Consider the following 19,856-nt stretch of genomic DNA (forward strand, 5'->3'; position numbering starts at 1 on the left):
GGCAGTCAGATCCAAGAAGATTGCTCCTATCTTTAGATTTTGTTGAAAACCATTTTCGATAAAGGTGGTCAAGGCCAGGACTTGATCATAGGTCCTGCGTCCTTTCCTGAACCCTGCCTGCTTGACCTGCAAGAAGACATCCAAATCTGGAGTGATTCGTTGGAGGATCAGACTCTCAAACACCTTGAAAAACACTGACAGCAAGGATACGGTATGGTAACATGACACATTGTAGGGGTCCTTGCCTGGCTTAAGAATGGCAATAATCTTTGCTTCGTGCCAAGTGCATGGTAATTTCTTCTCATTAATGACCCGTATATAGAATTAAGTAAGCCATTGTGATGCCTTTGGTCCAAGGTGTTTGAGGAATTCCAGCAACGTGTTATAGCCCACTGCTGTGCCTATCTTGATGGAATTAAGGGCCCTCTCTAGCTCGTCGACCATAAATGGCTCTGGTTGATTCTTACCCCACATTCTGATATCAGAGTAGGCACCATTTGTTACATACTTTGCATTTGAATTGCTTCTCCAGTGGGACCTTTGCTACCCCCAGAAAATGGCTTGCAACCTCACTGGGCTTAAGCTGTGGGCAATTTTGACCTGGAGGTTGTTGAGCAGCGCCCAGCCGCGGATCAAGTTCCAGCACTTCTGACTGGAATAAATGAAGTGAAGCTTCTCTCTAGATTCCTTCCATCAAGTAAGCCTGGCTGCATCTAGAGACTCAGTCAGGTGATCAGCAATGTCCGAGTCACCAGATAATTCGAATTTTCTGAGCAAGTCTTGGCGTTTGGCACTCAGGCAGGGAGTGTAAATTGGACAACAGCCCTGTAGTATAGCTGAGCATGTGGCTTTATAAATGACTCCTTGGAATCGGCGTCAGGCTTCGTCGACTGGCATACAATGCGACGGAATGGTAACCACAGTAAGTTCCAGTGGTTCACAGAACTTTTCCCAGTCTGCCTTGCAGAAATTCTACCAACGCTTGGTTGAGCTTTGAATGATGTGTAGCTGGAGCCCAATGTGGATAAGCGATGGTCTGTGTTGGCTATGAGGGAAGTTATCAAGTACTATACAGCTCACTAGTTGTGAACAGCCATCTGGTGAACTGACCCATGAAAGGTCGGACGACCTTTTGACCATCTAGTTGAAAGAAATGTGCCGCATTGTTTTGCATCGTGAATCAACATGAAGTCATTGTTAGTCGCCCAGTCCATCAACCATTCACTGTTGTCATCCGAATCAGCATATCCCCACTGAGAGTGGTGGCTGTTAAAATCACCAATGAATATTGCTGGATTATCAAGTGTTGGAAGGACCTGCTGGTTCCAGTGCACACTCAGCGGCTTAAATACATTGACAATCCTAAAGCCACCAACATGGATCACATCATAAAAACTGGAGGAGGAGAGTGGAACAGCATCAGATATATTGGAGCACACATATGTTGCATGGCCATATTTGGCATCTGGGATGTGTGAAATTAGGTTAAAGCCATTTACCATAATGTCCTGCTTCGCTAATTAGAACATGAGTTTCTTGCTAACAGATTACGTCAATACTGTGATGAGTGGCTAAGGCATGAATGATGCTGCGTTTGGCTGGTGAAAGGCCCTCAATATTAGGCTGAAGAATTTGAAGCACCAGTCCAAGGTCTTGAAAGTCGAAGGATGGCGATTATATTGGGGTTGCAGTCAGATGGCACATGACCAGGATTCTTTGCCAAATTTGGTCCACTGGTTGGATCATTAGCTTGCCCGGCCCAGGCCGGGTACTGATGAGGAGTACAACGCGAACGCTGATCCATTGCCCCCTTGTATCGAGTGATACATCCCCTGTCAACCAGTCCCATCTTCTGGCAATCAGAGGTTTAGGGACCTCTGGAGCATAGGGTTGCATCCCTGACCACCTTGGCTAATGGCCACTGATGGACCAATCATCCCTGAATTTATCTAATTCTTTTTTGAACCCAGTTATATTTTTATTGTAGTCTGAGTATTGCACTCATGAATGAAAGATGAGTCCAGGAGCAGGCCCCTCTGCCCAGACAATGGCTCCTACGCACATTGTCCCTACTGTATGTAACTAAGAGGTGAGGTGGTGCACTGGGCTTCTTACTGGGCATAATATCGGTGCACAGTAACTACTATTGTGTTATATGCATGTATGCTCATTTTGGGGTCATTTTTCTACTCAGGCAGAATATGTCCCTTAGAAAATATGCATGGTCTTAGACCGTAAACTCTTTGGAGCAGGGACTGTATCTTCATATATGTTTGCAAAGTGCCTAAAATGGTGAGGGCTTGATCCTGACCAGTGGTTCTGGGAACTACTCTAATACAGCGGTTCTCAAATTATGGGGTGGGCCTCCCATGGGAGGCATGGGAATGTGTCAAAAAAGGCCCAAGCTGTGTGCCTTTTTATTTGGTTGGTTTTTTGTTTGTTTGAAGAGCTGTGACTGTTAGTCCTGGATGGCTGGGGCTTGTACAGAAGGGCTGTGCACACCAAGGAGGTGGGGATAAAGGGGACAGCCAGAGCCCTGCTGCTCGGGCTCTCCTTCCCCCTCTCCCCCTTCCCAGTATCTCACCGGGAGGCAGCCCGGGCATCAACTCTCCTCCCCCACCCAATCCCTCACCAGGAAGCAGCCTGGGCTCCGGCTCACCTGGAGGTGGCAGGGCTCTGGCTGTGGGCCCCTGGGGGCGGGCAGCAGGGTGGCTGTTTGCTGTGAAAAGTGTGCTGCTGCTGGCGTGGCACTGTCTTCAGAGGTGGGTGACGGTATATGTACTTAGGGGGGAGGGGGAGTGTAAATAACTACAGACACAAGGGGGACCCGATCAAATAAGTTTGAGAACCAATGCTTTAATACAACTGTTATAATAACAATAGTTGTTCACTGTGAATGGTTTTGATCTTTGAGATTAGTGCAGCTTACTCAATTAGGTTGTTTCAAAGCTCTGTATCAGTGGGCCTATATTGTAGAAGAGCCTCAAGCATATATCTGAGTAGGTATTGCTGCTGTAAATATACATTCTGTGCATGTGACTTTTGAATACATGTCAGAAATGCTGACCATCCATGATGCTACAAGGGACAGTCCCTGTTTTAGCCAAAATATTTATAATTTTACAATCCGCCTATCCAAAAAGTGCTTACAGTCCAATGTATCTTAATGGATTTAAGAGGCACATCTCTTTTTGTTTCCCCTAATGTTTCATGTATAGCTCAAAGGCTGAGAAGCATCTTTAGATTCTAGGTAGGATCATTTAGGACATTTTATACTATTCCAAGAGATTGGTCAAAAACTTGGCAGTTTCTGCCATATGCCAGAAAATATTGGAATATTTTTACTCGATGAAAGTAAGTTTTAGAGTATTTCAATGAGGGGGAGAGAGAGAGAGAGAGTGTAAATATCTGCTTATTTATTAAAGGCATTTGCATAATGCATATCACAGGATTTTGGGGGCGCAAGATATGTGGCTTGAGTGAGGCAGAAAAATAATTCACAAGTACAGTATAGGGAGTTAATATTCCATAACCCATCATTTCCCACATACACACCAACAATAGAGGCAAGAGGAGACTGAGCCAATCTCGCGGTCTAGGATAGCGCACTAGATTAGGAGTCAGGAAACCTGGGTTCCATTTTCTAACTGCCATTGAGTTGCTGTGTGACTTTGGGTAAGTCATTTAGCCACTCTTACCTCATTTTACCAAGCAGTAATACAGGGATAACGATACTTTACCTCCTTTTGTAAAGCATTTGGAGATCATGGATGAAAATCATAATAATAGTAATAGTCCGCTACCTGTGCCTCCATTTCCCTATGTGTAAAAATGAGGATGATAATATTGACCTCCTTTGTAAAGTGCTTTGAGAGCTACAGATGAACAGGTGGTTGTATTATTATAGAAGTGCTCAATATTTATTATGGAAAAGTCTGGCCCCACAGCAGAGTATTTAATTGGGACACAGACTAGGAAATGTTACCAATGTGTGTGAGAGCTAAGGAGCAAAGTAACTCATTTGTTGATGAGGAGTTTGAGAGATCATAGTGCTCTCCCAGGTGTGTCTGGTGGAGAACCATAATACGCTGTGGCTAGCTATAGATTGGCACTTGTAGGCATTACCACTGGAGCATCTCTATTCATTGTCTCTCCTTGGACTGTACAAAATACGTGCTGTTTAACTTTCTGAGGTTGAAAAGATCAATTTCAGGTTTTGTTGCTGGTATTTCTTCCTTAAAGTAGATTTCCCTACTTTATAAGAATTTCAAAACATTGGCTTTTCCCCTTTCCATTCCCTCCCTGAAAATGATAGAGATCTGGGATTTCTTCATGTGGCACCAATAGGAAATCTTTTGCTAGAGCAGTATGACATGAAACCCCAACCATGTGAAATTCACTTATTTCAGGTATTGTTACAAACTTTAAACTATGTTCTGGCTCTCCAAGGGAGACAGCACTTTAGAGGAAACCTGGTTCAGTTTGTAGAACTTGGGCCAATTTGTGCTTTTGCATCAAAATTGTATATAACCTGTATCTTGACTGCAAAGCCTGGTGAATCTCAGCTATTTTGACTGAGTTTTGTGTCGAATTTTGGGATTTGTTTCAACCTGAAACTGAAAATTCAGGATTGAGGTGGAAAAAATAGGTGCTCATCCACACAGATCAAAATTAAAATGTTAGCACAAAGCTGACTCTAGTTTTGACAAAGCCAGAGGCATCTGAGACTAATTCAGGTCCTCTGGAGAATCAGTGGACCAATGGGTTAACATCTTGCCAACATTTTCCCACCATTGCTAATATTAGAGGGGGAGGGATAGCTCAGTGGTTTGAGCATTGGCCTGATAAACCCAGGGTTGTGAGTTCAATCCTTGAGGGGGTCATTTAGGGTTCTGAGGCAAAAATCTGTCTGGGGATTAGTCCTGCTTTGAGCAGGGGGTTGGACTAGATGACCTCCTGAGGTCCCTTCCAACCCTGATATTCTATGATTATTTCAGCTCCACCAACATTGGGAATGTTGGGAGCCCTACCATAGCTATGTGGCTGTTGCCAGCATTTGACATTATACAGGGTGGATTTGATTTAAATCACTAGTCAGGAAGACTCGATTTAATCACGGTTTTCTACATAAAAATACATTCTTGTTGGTTGTTATAACCTTAATACATATTCTTCACAACTCAGAGATAGATGTAGGTTTCATTTTTAGAAGGTACACACTATACATTTTTTAACAGTGATTTATTTTGAAAACTTTTCAGATTAGTTTTACAGCTATATCAAAATGAATGATTGTTTGGTTATTTCATTTACCAAAGATAATTGAAGGAGATATTTATGAAGTCACTGGGAGGTGAACTATCTCCAATTCAACAGGATAATCATTAATATTTGGAGGATTTTCTTGCCATGCTGTATTAGGAGGAGAACAGCACCAGACAGACATTTAAATTGTTTTATTTAACTAAAACAACAACGTGAAGTGTTCTAGATTTTTTTCTTCAACAGCAAATATATTTTAACAAAACAAGCATATGTCCCTCGCGTCTCACATTTATCTCCAGACTTCTTCTCCTTGTCCAGATCTATTCCGCCCCCAACAGTCTTCTATTAATTGAACTTTTTGAAACTTTGCACTGTTAGAGAGAGGTAAGGGATTGACTCTGTGTACACAAATTTGCAGAGGGACAATAGGATTGAGGTCTGTTATTTCTCACCTCTATATATTATTTATTTATTTTAAAAAATTTTTGCTGTTAACAAGCATGTTACCTCTGGAGACACAAATCCACAGTTTGAGAGCTACAAAACTAAGCATCTCTGATGGTATCTTCTAGATTGAGCATTGAGTCCCATTGGTGGGTAAATAGAAAGATTAACCTAAATAATCTATACAGAAGCCTGTGGAACCCCATAAAATTGGGTCCCTAATCCATGAACTATTGGAACTCATTTATAAAACTTCTTAAACATTACATGAATATATTGTCTCATACTATAGAATTAGAATTTATAATCCCTATTCCATGATGAGATATCTTTGAGCTCTAATGTATCTTAATTAAAACTATCGTTAGATAGGTTTTTTCCCCAAAAAAGATTTTATCAAAAAAATCGGATTTTTTTTAATTTTTTTTTTTTTTTAAATCATTGGTTTTTATCCACCCTGACATTATATCATCTAACCCATCACAGAGTTTGATGGTTAAAAGTGCTGGCAAGTGTTACATCCAAGCTAGTGCTTCTAACGTTTCTAGTACTGGTGTAGTTGAAAGGGTGTTAGCACTTTCTCTAGTGTAATCAAGTCATCTCTTTGAGATTTTGTCATGATTCATAGTGCCCCTTTCATGTGGCTGAATTAGGTTGTGTTTTGTGGCTCATTGCATATTCGATTTTGAGTCAGATTCTACTCTCTGATATTCATGTACCACTGACTTCAATGGGAGCTGCATTAGAGTTTGGCCCATTATAAACATACCCTTCAGATTAGTGCAGTCAACAAGAGCCATCTCTGCAACTTGGGGAACTAGTAGACTCTGCATAAAAATGGATCCTTAGGTATACAAGTTAAATGGCAGCTTTCGTACTGAAACACAGTTGGATGAAGAACATTTTGAACCAAAGGACATGTCCTTGGTCAGTATTTTTTTTTCAATTAGTCTGATGCTATTTTTGTGATTATTATTTCTTTATATGACAATAGGGTCGAGAGACCTTTCTGCTAGTCACTATACAGACATCTACAAAGTCACATCCCCAACTCTGAAGAGAGAGCCTAAAGTTGAAAAAATATTTTCATTTTTTTCAGTTTTGTGCATTTGAGAGATATTTTGTGTGTCTAATAATGGCATTTTCTTCCCCATTCCCCCCTTTCTCCTTCTGCTTGATCCCACAGGGAAGTCATAATTCTGTGATTTTCACCAAACTCTGTTGCAATGCAAGTGAGTGTGATGTGATAAATTCAGCATTATGACATTTCGTGACCATCAAGAGAAGATGGGGTATGCGGGAGCTATCCTTGTTTAAACACACATTGTTTTAGCAAATAGCAGACATGGTAAGAAACTGTAACAAGTAGTGGATTTTTTCAAGTCTGATCTATTTGAAAGCCTCTCTGCTTAAATGGCAATGCTGTATCTGCAGCAAAGGCTTTCGGTTCTTGTTCTGTTAAACAATTTTTGTTTCTGATGTTTAATGCTAATATAAAAGCCCTCTTGACATTTCATGTATAAATGTAATACATGGTATTCTGTTTCATCCACTAACGTGTTGCATTTATACATGCAATTTGACGCTTGGTTTTCTTTGAGGGCCTTGGGATTTATGTATATAATTTTTGCATAGAAAGTCTTGGCTATTTAAAATTAGACCTTGAGTGATTATGTAACTTAAGTTCTAGGGTACTGGTGTGTCTAAGGCTATGTCCTACACTAGAGAGCTTACAGTGGCACAGTTGTTCCGATGCAGCTGGGCTGCTGTAAGATCTCTCGTGTAGCCACTTTGTGCTGAGAGGAGGGAGTTCCTGTCGGAATAATTAACCCCCCCCCCCCAATGAGTGGCGGTAGCTATGTCGGTGGGAGAAGCTCTCCCGCCGACGTAGCGCTGTGCACACTACTGCTTATGCCGGGGCAGCTTACGTCGCTCCGGGGCATAGAATATTCACACCCCTGAGCGACATAAGTTTTGCCGACATAAGTGGTAGTGTAGACATAGCCTGAGATAAGCATTAAATTCTAAATACTTACATATCTATTGCTGTCTTCAAAATATTGTGCAAACCTTTAAGGATCACTATCAACCTAAAACAAATTAAAATAATTTAGACCAAAATGTGATGCCCTTTCACGATCCGATTGTAAAACCAGAAAAATTGGCAAGGATGGTTGGGGGCAATTGGAAGTTAGTATTTTTTTTTTTTTTTAAACAAACTAACTTTCAAGGTGAGTATGGGGAAACGGAGACAGAGAGAATTGACTTGACCCAGGTGTCAAATCAGAGCAGATACAACTCAGGAGTTCCTTGCTTCTAGTCCCATGCTTAGTCAACTACTAGACCAGAGGTGGGCAAACTTTTTGGCCCGAGGGCCACATCGAAGTTGCGAAACTGTATGTAGGGCCGGCTAGAGAAGGCTGTGCCTCCCCAAACAGCCTGGCCCTTGCCCCCCATCTGTCCCCTCCCACTTCCCGCCCCCCCTCAGACCTCCCGACCCATCCAACCACCCCCGCTCCTTGTCTCCTGACCTCCCCCTCCCGGGGCCCCCTGTCCCTAACTGCCCCTCCAGGACCCCACCCCCTATCCAATCCCCCCTGCTCCCTGTCCCCTGACTGCCCCGATCCCTATCCACTCCCCTGACAGGCCCCCCAGGACTCACACGCTTATCCAACCTCCCCGGTCCCTGTCCCCTGACCGTCCCACTCCCCGATCCTCTGTCCCCTGGAATCCCCTGCCCCTTATCCAACCCTTCCCCCCCTCTCCCTTACCATGCCACTCAGAGCAGCAGGAACTCGCAGCTGTGCTGCCCGGCGGCATGGCGATCTGAGGCTGCAGGGGATGGGGGACAGCAGGGGAGGGGCTGGGGGCTAGCCTCCCCGGCCGGGAGCTCAGGGGCCGGGCAGGACGGTCCCGCGGGCCGGATATCACCCGTGGGCCATAGTGTGCCCACCTCTGTTCTAGACCATGCTACAGTTCATAATTCATACAGCATCTAGCACATAGCGAGTGCTGTTGGAAACACAAATGAGTATCTTATGTTAATTCTATCTAATTAAAATAAATGCTTTAATTAGCAGATCAGAGTGATTTTCTTTGTACAGTAAATAACATTGAGGACATCAGAATACAATTTGGAGTTTTCAAAATGGGAATATGATAAATATTGTGGATAAAAACATTGTAGGAAGTACTTGTAGTTTAAGCATTCATCTGTACTTACTATAAATTATGAAGCTGAACGCTCTTGCCCATTCTCTAGATTTTAAAAGGTATCTGTTAGTGTTTGAAACCAGTTAACTTTCTTTACTTGTTACAGAGTTTACATTGGCAGCTTAACTAAGAGTTTGTTAAAGAAGCTTGTCTTCTACATTCTTATTAGTACTCGTGCTCTCTAAAGTTCCAGTATTGCAATCACCTTTGTAAAGTGAAGTACATGAGTGAGTAGTCCCATTAAGTTCAATGTTATTGCTCATATGCATAAGTGTTTGCAGAATTGGGGCTTTGGTGTACTTCCATCAAAAATTATTATTCGTGTTGTGGTATTTCTGTTCATTTAAATCAGAAAAAATCCTTTCGGTTGGAGGTTATCAAAGGTTAAAAATACTGCTTAGGAAGCTTAATAGAATTGAAATGTCGGGGCTAATTTTTATACTAGAAGGAAAAAGTTACTAATATAGGTTTCCTCCTGTGTTCTACAGTCTGTCCAGTGAAGATGCTGCTTTGAGGCTGCTTTGAGATGCTAACCAGGTACCTTGAACTTTTGGTTTTCCAGTGCAGCATCTCTAAGTAATATTTTGATGTAGGAGAAGACTAAAAAAGCCTTGATACTAAAATCCATTCTTGTTTCCATAACTTCAAAGGCTTTCTTAACTAGAGATGAGTTTAGATTGTCTTGTTTCCTTAAAACAAACAAACCCTGTATCATGAGAATCTCTTTACAGGTTTGTTCTCCTTAGCATTTGCATGCTCTTATCTCCACTGCCATTTTTATCATGTTTAGGAACAGAATTCAAACTGAGTTCCAGTTAAATTGGTTTCTGACATGCTTTGTCCATTTGGTATGAATGAATGGGTGGCGCCAAGCCACATTTACAAAATTGTGATCTAAGAACTGAAGCGGGAAACCATTTAATCTGAATTGGAGTTTAAATGCTGTTTTTAAATACAAATTTCAAACAAATGTCAGTGTTGACAAAGCCAAAATTTGTTACCAAAGTGCCATAAATAGTTCCTTTTCTAAGCAGGAAAGAGGATCCTTTCGGGCAGATGAAGGATGAGGTTGACATTGTCAGTAGCCAAAAAGGGAAAAGAGGGGGAGGGAGGGTGGCGGTGGCACTTCTAGAATGTGACTGCTGCTGATTCTGCAAGCCTTTCTTAAAAACCTTGGAGGAGATGTTATCACAAACGCACAGGAGTGACAAAGCTTTTCCCGTCCTGCCAAGAACGTGTGTTTTACAATGTATTAAATAATAGATTTGGAATCCAGCTGTAGTGTTGTGGGTTTTTTTAAAAGCAAAAAACAAAAAAAAACCCAGACCCAAAATCCATAAATGTTTTGAAATCATACCAAATTAATTTTAGTTGTTCCTCAATAATCAATGACATTAGTGTGTTTTTGCTAGGTTTTTAATCGATCTGTTTGCAGAATTTTATTTTGAATCCGCTAACCAGCAGTGATGATCTGTGACCTGAAAACTGATTACCAGAGACTAGATGAAATTTTTCTGGCATTGTGGACCTTCCTTTAATGTTCTTGTGTAATGATTGTTCTCAGGGAGTCGGTCTCCCAGTCTCTCAGTTGTTCTCAGCATCTGTGTCATCTCCCCACTCTGTATGTCTTCATAGCCCCATGTTGCAGTGGCACCCTCCGGACAGATTCCCTGTGCAACTCCTCAGTGTCACTTCATGGTTGGCTGGCTGGCAGGCAGGGGTCTTCATAGAGTGCTGTAGGCTATGCTCTCCCTCTTCCACAGTATTCCGAACCTCAGCTGGTCCAGGGAGCCAGGGTCCAAGAATCAGATTCTAGCCTTCTGCATGGCAGCACATATCGCTACCAATAGGCCAGCCTTAATTTCAAAGCTATTTGACATAGGTATTGAGTGAACAGTAAAATTGCTACCAGAAAGTTTCTCTCCAAAAATAAAATTTAAATGGTCAGACAGCATTTAGATTTCCAGTATCACTAAATTTAACTATACAGCAACCAAAATATCATGTGTCTGAAAACTTCTGCTTTATACAAAGTTAAATAAAATTGAAACCATTGTAGTTGTGTTTTTGGTTGGCTAGAATTCTGCTCAACCATATCTCTAACCCAGGTCTCGTTACTGCTACTGCAGTCACTCAGCTAAGCCAGTAACTGCTCTTAGAATTGTGAATTTGTTTGCAGGCTATAATTGGTTGTTTTTTAAATGCAGGTAATTATATATACATACTTACAGTACTAAAGATGGTATAACAGAGATCATCTTAACTGTATGATAGCCCATTTAAATCCTTGACAACATAGTAGGTCATTTTGTGAATATGAAGTTTTTAATGTTAACTTCTCCTGCATTGTAATTTTATAGGGAGAAGAAATGGGTGACAGTTGGCGACACATCCCTCAGAATTTACAAATGGGTACCAGTAACAGAGCCCAAAGTTGATGATGTAAGTATTTCTGGACACCCTACAGATAGATATCTTAGAAGTTTTGGAACTGCAGACCAGTATTTAGTCAAGGTCGTAAGGGGACGTATTGTCTGTCCTCAGATCTCAAAGTTAATATTGGGTTGGGCCTTAGTACTTAAATAGAAGACTTCCAAGGGAAACTGAGGTTGCTGCAGAAAGTATTGTTGGTGATTCAGTAGGGTAGCACTTTTCCCCCCAAGTCTCATTCTAATATGTGACTTTTAAAGAGATACTGTTAATTTGAAAGCGAGTCAGTTTTTTTAAATAGTTAGTTATAGATTCTGCATCCCCACTTTCCAATGTAATCATATTTTCCTAATTGAAAAAAAAAAGATTTTATCTCACCTTTTTCTTTTTGAAAGCTCCATACGACCATCAGAGGAAAGTAACTTGTACAGCTAACTGTGCACAGTATGTATCCTGTATTCTTGCTGTGCATCGTTAAACAGTTGCCACATCTCACAGTAGAGACACGTTTATTTCAGTGTCTTATAAAGAGATTCCTCTGTGTGTGTGTGTGTAGTTTATAAAGTGTTTTAGAATTCTTTGGTATAAAAGTGCCATGGAAATGTGAGGTATTATTGTATTGGTTAAGATGCTCAAGCCAAGCAGTGTAGAATGTTGTCTGCTATTGTAATGACTATTTTCTCCTGATAAATAAGCATTGCACATGCAGCCTATTGATGTTCTGACTGTGCAGTGCACTGTGAATTCACTCTGTTTTTTTGCTATGATAGACACATGGCATAAAACAGCATTTATAATGAAAATAAAAATTAATAGCACTTATCTTTTCATCCGTAGATCTCAAAGTTCTTTACAAAGGTAAGTATGCATTATTACTCCCATTTTACAGGTGGATAAATTTGTGCAGAGAGAAATTGTGATTTACCCAAGGTCTCACACTAAGTCAGTGACAGAGCAGGGAAATATAACTTGGATCTTCTGAATCCCAGTCTGGTAACCTATCCACTGGATCATGTTGCCACTGTTTTAAATCTATAGCAGAAGTGTGAAATAAGTTGCAGTTTGCTGGAACTAATAGTTTAGTATAGTGGTTTTAAACCTGTGCTCTGCAGAGACCCCTGGGGGACCACAGACTACGTCTAAGGGGTCCGCGAAAGGTGGTTGTTACCATAGAATAGTAGTTTTCAACGTGGTCTGTGGATCCCCAAGAGTCCGCACACTGCCTAAGATTTTCAAAAGGGTCCGCATCTCAATTTGAAATTTTGCAAATGAAAAAAGGTTGAAAACCACTGGTCTAGTAAAATGTCCAAAATAGTGGCTCTTAAAAAAGACTGAAGCCTGGATTCACACTACTCAAAACCCAATTTCCAGGCCTCGCTCTGTCTTCTGATTGAGGTTATGTTAAACTGAACCTGTTTCTTTACGTGACTTCAGTCATCTTGCAGAATCTGCTCCTTAAGGTGCAAGACATGCCACATCTACCCCGTTTAAAGAAGTCTCCAATCCACCAATCTGCCATTGGACAGTTCCTTTAAAGCAGTGGTCCTCAACCTATTTATTATAGTGGGCCACAGGTTGAGAACCACAGCCTGCCATCCCCAGAGCACTATGCCCAGCACCTCCCACCCAGAGACCTCTCCACAGAGTGGAGCCCTGGACGGGGGCTGGATGGCCGCTGGGCAGCAGGGACCCCGGACCTTGCTGTACAGGGCCAGGCAGCAGCCCCGACCTTGGACCCAGCTGTGCGGCAGGGCAGCCGGGCGGCAGCCCAGACCCTGACCCCACATGGCAGCTGGCAGCTCCGACGTTGACCCCGGATGGCAGCCCCCAGACCCCGCGTGGCAGCCCCTGGATTCTGGACCCTCTGCAGGGCTGGCTGGCAGCCCCAGACCCCCGCAACATGAGGCCAGTCCCTGCCGCACTGGGTGGCCAAGCAGCCGGGAACCTGGACCCTGTGACCTGGTGGCCTTTAGCACACAGCTGGGCCGCAGCTGTGTGCTAATTGGGCCGCTGCTTTAAAGCAGTGGTTCTCAAAGCCAGTCTGCTGCTTGTTCAGAGAAAGCCCCTGGCGGGCCGGGCCGGTTTGTTTACCTGCCACGTCTGCAGGTTCGGCCGATCGCGGCTCCCGCTGGCCACTGTTCGCCGCTCCAGGCCAATGGGGGCTGCAAGAAGGGCGGCCAACACATTCCCCGGCCCGCGCCGCTTCCCGCAGCCCCCATTGGCCTGGAGCGGCGAACCGTGGCCAGCGGGAGCCGCGATCGGCTGAACCTGCGGATGTGGCAGGTTAACAAACCGGCCCGGCCCGCCAGGGGCTTTCCCTGAACAAGTGGCAGACCGGCTTTGAGAACCACTGCTTTAAAGAACCTCTGTCACCATTAGATGGCAAGAAGAAGCTACAAACAGAGCCAATGCCTATGCAACAGTCCAGCCCCTGATTTTGACCTTCCAAGCTATCTGTGGCAAAGCTTAATTGCTTCAGATGTAGAGGGATCAAGTGTGCTGCAAATGTCTATAAGTGAGGCCTTCGTGACTTTCCGCTTTGCTACTGTGGCCAGTTAGAAGATGTAGATGATATACTTGGAAGCTGCATCCATTGCTGGAGCTACATGGTTCCCTCATGGACTTGCACAACACCTTCCCTCAGCTGTTGAATGGTTGAGATATTTAAATTAACATGCCTGTCTTGAACGTCTATGTAAATGTAATCACAATAAAAAAAAGTTGGGCTAAAGACTTCACTAGCTGACATGCTGCAAAGATTTCCAGAGAGTCTCTTGTATTTAAAAGTTTCTTCAAAGCTGAACAGCTTGTGTGTGAAATAAGCTCTCGTCAGTTAGGATGCCTATTTTTTCACAGAAGTGTTCTGCATAGAAACTTTTTATCTCTTTGATAAGTGTTGGCACTAATTGGATTACTTGTTATACAGAGAAAATGATTGCTGTTATAATGTATGCTTTGTTAAATATATTTGAGATGTGGGAGTTACAATTTCTAGGGTTTTTCCAGGCAAACTTTCCTGCATCTAAGCCTGCATCCAGCAGAATACTTCTGACATTTTTTTAAAAATGTCCTTCATAGTACATTAGAACTGAATTCATAGACATATTCTGTGTGAGCATATCGTCTCTGCATAGGCGGATCCTCATTACAGTCAGTGAGGCTCTGTATTTGTCTGAGAGTCTTTTCACATGTAACCAGTTAGAATATTTGGACCATAATTTGGCATATTGGGCAAATAACCCTTGATTTTGAGTCTAAAACTAATTGACAGAGGCCCTTTGAAACTAGGTCATTCTAACATTCACATGCTGTTGCAGCCTTGTTTAAGATGAAAGGGTCTCTGCCTTGTGGCACATGAGATCCCTGAACAGAAAAGAGCTATACATTTTGAGAGAATCTAAAGGAAGGAGGGCAAAATTTGGTCTTTTAATTTGGGCACAAGGATTATTCTCCACCAGCCCTTGGCCTACATGCACAGAAGCAGATTAAGATACCCTCCTAGTGCTCATTAGAATGGTAGGATGGGGTCTTACTAATGTGTCCTGAAATGCTCCATGGCCCCAAAGGAAGTTGTATGCCATTTTAGGGGGCATGGTTAGTGTCTCCCCCCATCAATGCACATGGTGCTCGTAGGCCCACCTGAGCTGTTTTGGTGGGATGGTTTAGGAGCTGTTCACTCAGCTGCTACCCTTTTGCTCCCTCTGAAAAGAAACATAGTGCTTCTGGGAAGCGTGGCCTCCTTGATCCAGAGCTGTTAGATTTGTCAATAACTTTCTGAAATATGTATATGTAAGTGTTTGTATTTATGATGTATATTTTAATAGGGGGGGAAAAAAACCTTGTTCCAAGGATAGAGAAAAGTGCCCCAGTGTCTGTCTTGTTGAAATTCTTCTGCAGCCTTAGACCATACTTGATTGTCTTCTTGTTTCTGTCCCTCATTGGAGAGTGTTGCCTGATCATAATGGGTTGGTTACTGAGCTTCTCCCCCCCTGAAGTCTGGCTTTTCATTCTCCTCTCTCTCAGCAGGAACTGGGTATTCCAAGAGCAGCGCAGCTGGCACTTTCTCCTAGGAGACCAATTACATCATCTCCTAATTGAAAATGCTGCATCCCTTTCTAGACATGGATTTTCATATGGATGCAAACATCTCTTTTGTTGCTTTAACTCTTGCAGCTCCTGCTATTACACAGGACATGGAGCAGGAGTGTGTGCATGCAGGACTGTCTTGCTGCTGCTGGGATGTCTCTTTCTCTCATAATCCCTCCTGCTCCGCCTTTTGGATTTAATGCAGAAACTACATTGTATATGGAGAAGGGAGAAGTCTCAGCAGCCTGGGTCAGTGGGAGGGAGGCAGGCAGGAAACAGCCATCCTTTCCATGTGAAAATTCTCAGTCCCCCACCATTACCATCATGCACACATTCAAAAATGCATGCAAAAAGTGAAGATGCTGTGTCCTAGGTGACTAGATGATAACCTGGAGCAGGCTGTTGCTTCATAATACAGCCCTCCCAGGAGATAATTACCCCTACTCCATTCTCTCTTCAGAACCACTTCATACTCTTTAAAATACTTGGCACTTGCAGCCTGCCAGTCTTTCATCTAGCAATCTCAAGGTGCTTTACCAGTAATGTTTGTCACTTCACTGTGAGGTAGATCACTGTTATCCCTATTTTCCAGAATAGGATACTGAGGTACAAAGCAGGGAATTGATATACTCAAGGCTCCAAAGTGGCAGAGTCAGAAATCATGTAAAGAATTCCCAAATCCCAGCCCTTACTCTAATGACGTTGCCTCCACTTTTGGCTTCTAGGTCTTGGCAGGAATTCTCTTGATATTGTCTTTCCTTTTCCAGTTGCCTTTGTAGCTCTTGGGAATGGGGAAAAACAGCAATAAAAATACCCCCAAAACACCTTAATGGTGCATAATAAATTAAACTATATACCTATTGGAGTATTATATACCTTTAAGCCTCCCGATACACCAGCTGTGGGGGAGGAGTCGTCCACAGTCTTAGCCCTAGGCAAAACAGATGCTAGGCCGAAAATAAAATGAGTTTTTCATTGTGTTCTGAAGGCCAGCAGAGCTCTGGCGAACATCCAGGGGGAACAAAGTACGTGTTCAAATACTTCTCTTTAGTAAATTTCTACTCCTCTCTCTAAAGAGAGCTGCCCCCAAGCATAACGTACAGGTGGGCTTTCAGCTACAAAGTAGTATGACTGCACTTGGGAAAGGTGCAAAACTGCTAGAGCCTGTGCTATTGGTTATAGCACTGCAGTAAGCTATGGTAACATTTCTGTTATCAGGAGAGAGGTGTGGTATTTTGTTCTGCCCACAGAGCTGGCAACCAGCAACTCCCCAGTTCTAATCCTGATTCTTGTGCAGCTCCTTCATTTTACCTTGGATAAGTCACTGGAGCATTCTGCCTCAATTTCTCCAGCTGCAAAATGGGGGGATAATAATGAGCTACCTCACAAGGGTGATGTTATGTTGTGCAGTGGTTTTGAAGATGAAAAGCAATGGTCTCCTGATCTGTGACTAGGGCTCCTAGACACTACAGTATACAAATATTAATAATAATAATAATAATGTTTATAAACACTAAACATTAGCAGAACTTCTGATAATAGTTGCTCTTTTTTTTTCCCTTCGGTGGGTCATAAAGAATAAACTGTATAAGTGTTTCTCAGAGATTCTTATGATGACTGCCTCATCAGTGTTCTTGGTAATTCTTGACTTGGCCTTATTTCCCACATGAAAATTATAAGCATAATATGCTTACAGGACTAATGCACTGAGCTGAAAGAGAGAGTTTTACACTAACACATGGATGTTGGTTTCCTGGCTAACTATTTGGTGACTTTAATTTTTGGGGGGTGTTTTTGTTTTTCAGAAAAACAAAAATAAGAAAAAAGGCAAAGATGAAAAATGTGGCTCTGAAGTGACCACTCCAGAGAATAGCTCTTCTCCAGGGATGATGGACATGCATGGTGAGTGGGACATGGCCAGCCCAAGCTACTCCGTGCACTGTTACAAAGGAAATAACCAATGGACAAGATTTCTATTGGAATCAACAGCAGTTGCTGATGTGTACATGAGGGCAGAATTTGGCCAAGTGAGAAAAAAAAAAAAAGAAATGCATGGCACTAGATCAGTGTGTGATATAAGTCATTAATGTTGATGGTGGTAAATGCAGTTTTCACTCTGGCTGCATGTAAAAGAAAATCCCTATGTCAGCTGTGAGGGGAGCTAAGACGCTGAAATAAAACATGAAAAGGACAAAACAAAACAAAAATAAGCCCAGTTTCCCAGGTGCTGTTTCGCTTATCTAAGTGAAGTAGTAGCCTTGTGCAGCTTACAGACATGGCTTGCTTTGGCAGTGGAAAGCCAGTGAGTTCTTCTGTGTGTATTTGCTAACTCAGACTAGCTGCATATGTCTTCACAGTGTGTCTGTCCTTGAAGTGCACAGGTAACTGCTTAATAAAATACCCTGTTTCGCATTTAAAATATGATAAAATTTATTTTTAAACCGCTTTTTCAAATTTAGCAAAGCAGAGACTGTCTATTGAAATATGTCTTAATAGATAGTGTGAAATGTTAGTAATTTTTAATAACCTATGTAGGGAAGAAACATGCTCATTTATATACACACTTGTTCGCCCTTCCCCAAACTCCAAAGGAGCTGAAAGAATTTTGCTTAAAAATTGTGGGGAGAGACTGAACACACAACTTCATCCCCAAAGTAAATATTTCAGGAAATCATCAGAATATGAAAGCAGAGAGCTACAATGGAATCTCTTCTGCAACTTTAGCTATGATTGTCTGTACTGCATGGGTATTGTAATAAATTGTCGGGAGGAGTGCTGTGATGCCTAACTTAGGATTTTAAGGCATTTTGGAGAGTTTTGGATGGAAGGTGAAGGACATAAATCCACACCGTGTAGAGGTCAAGCATAGGAGTTTTACACACACTGCTGGTGGAGTGTCATCTTGATTATTAGTCTCAGAGACACTGTCAATCAATTGATTACAATAGAATATATAGATTTTCCATGGGCGGGGGAAAGTGACGGGGTAGGCAGTTCCACAGCCCGGGATAGGTTTTGCAGCAAGACAAGATAGCACATTAGCCAATGGTTAACAGGTTACATAATGTCTCCGCCCATGGTCTCAAGTTAGCAAGTTAACATTTAATTAATACTTTGATAAAATGTTATTAGTATAAAATATAGATGTTGAATTCTGATATGGCATCCATAGGAATGGAGCAACTCCTTTGATTGTCCAACAGGTACATTCCTAGGGGTTAAAGCAAAGAAACAGTGAAAGTATATGATAATAAAGATTGTCTCCTTTATGTCTTAAGGCAAGCATTGGTCCCTTGGAAGGGAGGTGGAAGGATGCCATATCTTATACTGACATGTGCCAACTTTTCATAAACTCAAGGTTGGATCTGTAGGAAGAACGTTTCCCTACAGAAGACTAAGAAATGCAAATCATTAAGGAAGTGACTATGAGACTGGGCTATTGGATAGCTTGAATGTTGTGTACAATAACATATAAAACAGAATTCCTAATTTTGAGTTGTGACAGACAAAAATAACACAGGAGACTTTCTTGACAAGTAATTGAATCTTCAGCAAGATTTTAAATTCATGAGAACTTTTGCTAAGAATCCTCCTGGAAAATGAAAGTTCCTTTGTGTTATAATTGGTATGATGAAATAAGCACATTGGGCTAATGTTATGAAAAATGGAGAATCTTTATTTTCAGATCGCCTGCTTCTCCTCTCACTTGTGCCAGGTTTACACTTGTTTAACCCTGTTGACTTTAATGGAGTTACTCCTGATTCACACCATTGCAAGTTAAGAATTGGGGCAAAATTATTCTTTCAGTACCAAGAAAAAAACACTACTCTCCTGTAGTATTTGCCGCTGGGAAGACTTCTCCTTGCTAAAATTAACTAAACCAGAAAATGAAATTTTCAGTTCCCAGACTAAATGCTGACAGATTAACAAAAGCAAGGTGAATTGTTGAGTGTTACCATGGTTTCTATCAAAACGGCATCTGTATAGCTCAGCCATGTTGAAGTTCCTTAATTTATGGATGTCTAGGTAGTAGCAATGGCCAAAGCCACTTCCCCATCTGAGTTTGAGTAGAAAGGTTTGACCTTTTGAAGATGCAGAATTTTAGCTTCAGTAATTTGCACCTTTGTCACCCATCTACACAGACTTCTAGTGTGAATTTGTCTTGGACAAGTCATTTAATCTGTCTCTCCTTTCCCCATTTGTAAAATGGGGATAATATTTTTTCCTTGCCTTTTGTCCATCTTGTCTATTTAGATTGTAAGCTCTTTGAGACAGGGACTGTCCCCGATTTTGTGTGGTAACTATCTGAGTTGGGACCTGATCTCAGTTTGGGCCTTTAGGCCCCACATCAAAACAACTAATAAAAATAAGTGTTATCTATGGGAATTACACCAGAAGGCCCCATGAAAACTTTACCT

The 19,856-nt window shown here is 42.1% G+C and overlaps 1 protein-coding gene across 1 annotated transcript in view; it reads left to right on the plus strand.

Annotated features, from left to right (window-relative positions):
- The window catches only part of BCL7A (BAF chromatin remodeling complex subunit BCL7A), a 30,717-nt gene that overhangs the window by 4,183 nt on the left and 6,678 nt on the right, over positions 1-19,856 (plus strand). The window contains exons 2-3 of the mRNA XM_065417967.1: positions 11,283-11,364; positions 17,244-17,340. Of these exons, the coding sequence (XP_065274039.1) occupies positions 11,283-11,364; positions 17,244-17,340 (179 nt within the window). The remainder of the gene's footprint in view (positions 1-11,282; positions 11,365-17,243; positions 17,341-19,856) is intronic.

This window comes from Emys orbicularis, chromosome 16, assembly GCF_028017835.1.
Source record: "Emys orbicularis isolate rEmyOrb1 chromosome 16, rEmyOrb1.hap1, whole genome shotgun sequence".
Classification (NCBI taxonomy): Eukaryota; Metazoa; Chordata; order Testudines; family Emydidae; genus Emys; species Emys orbicularis.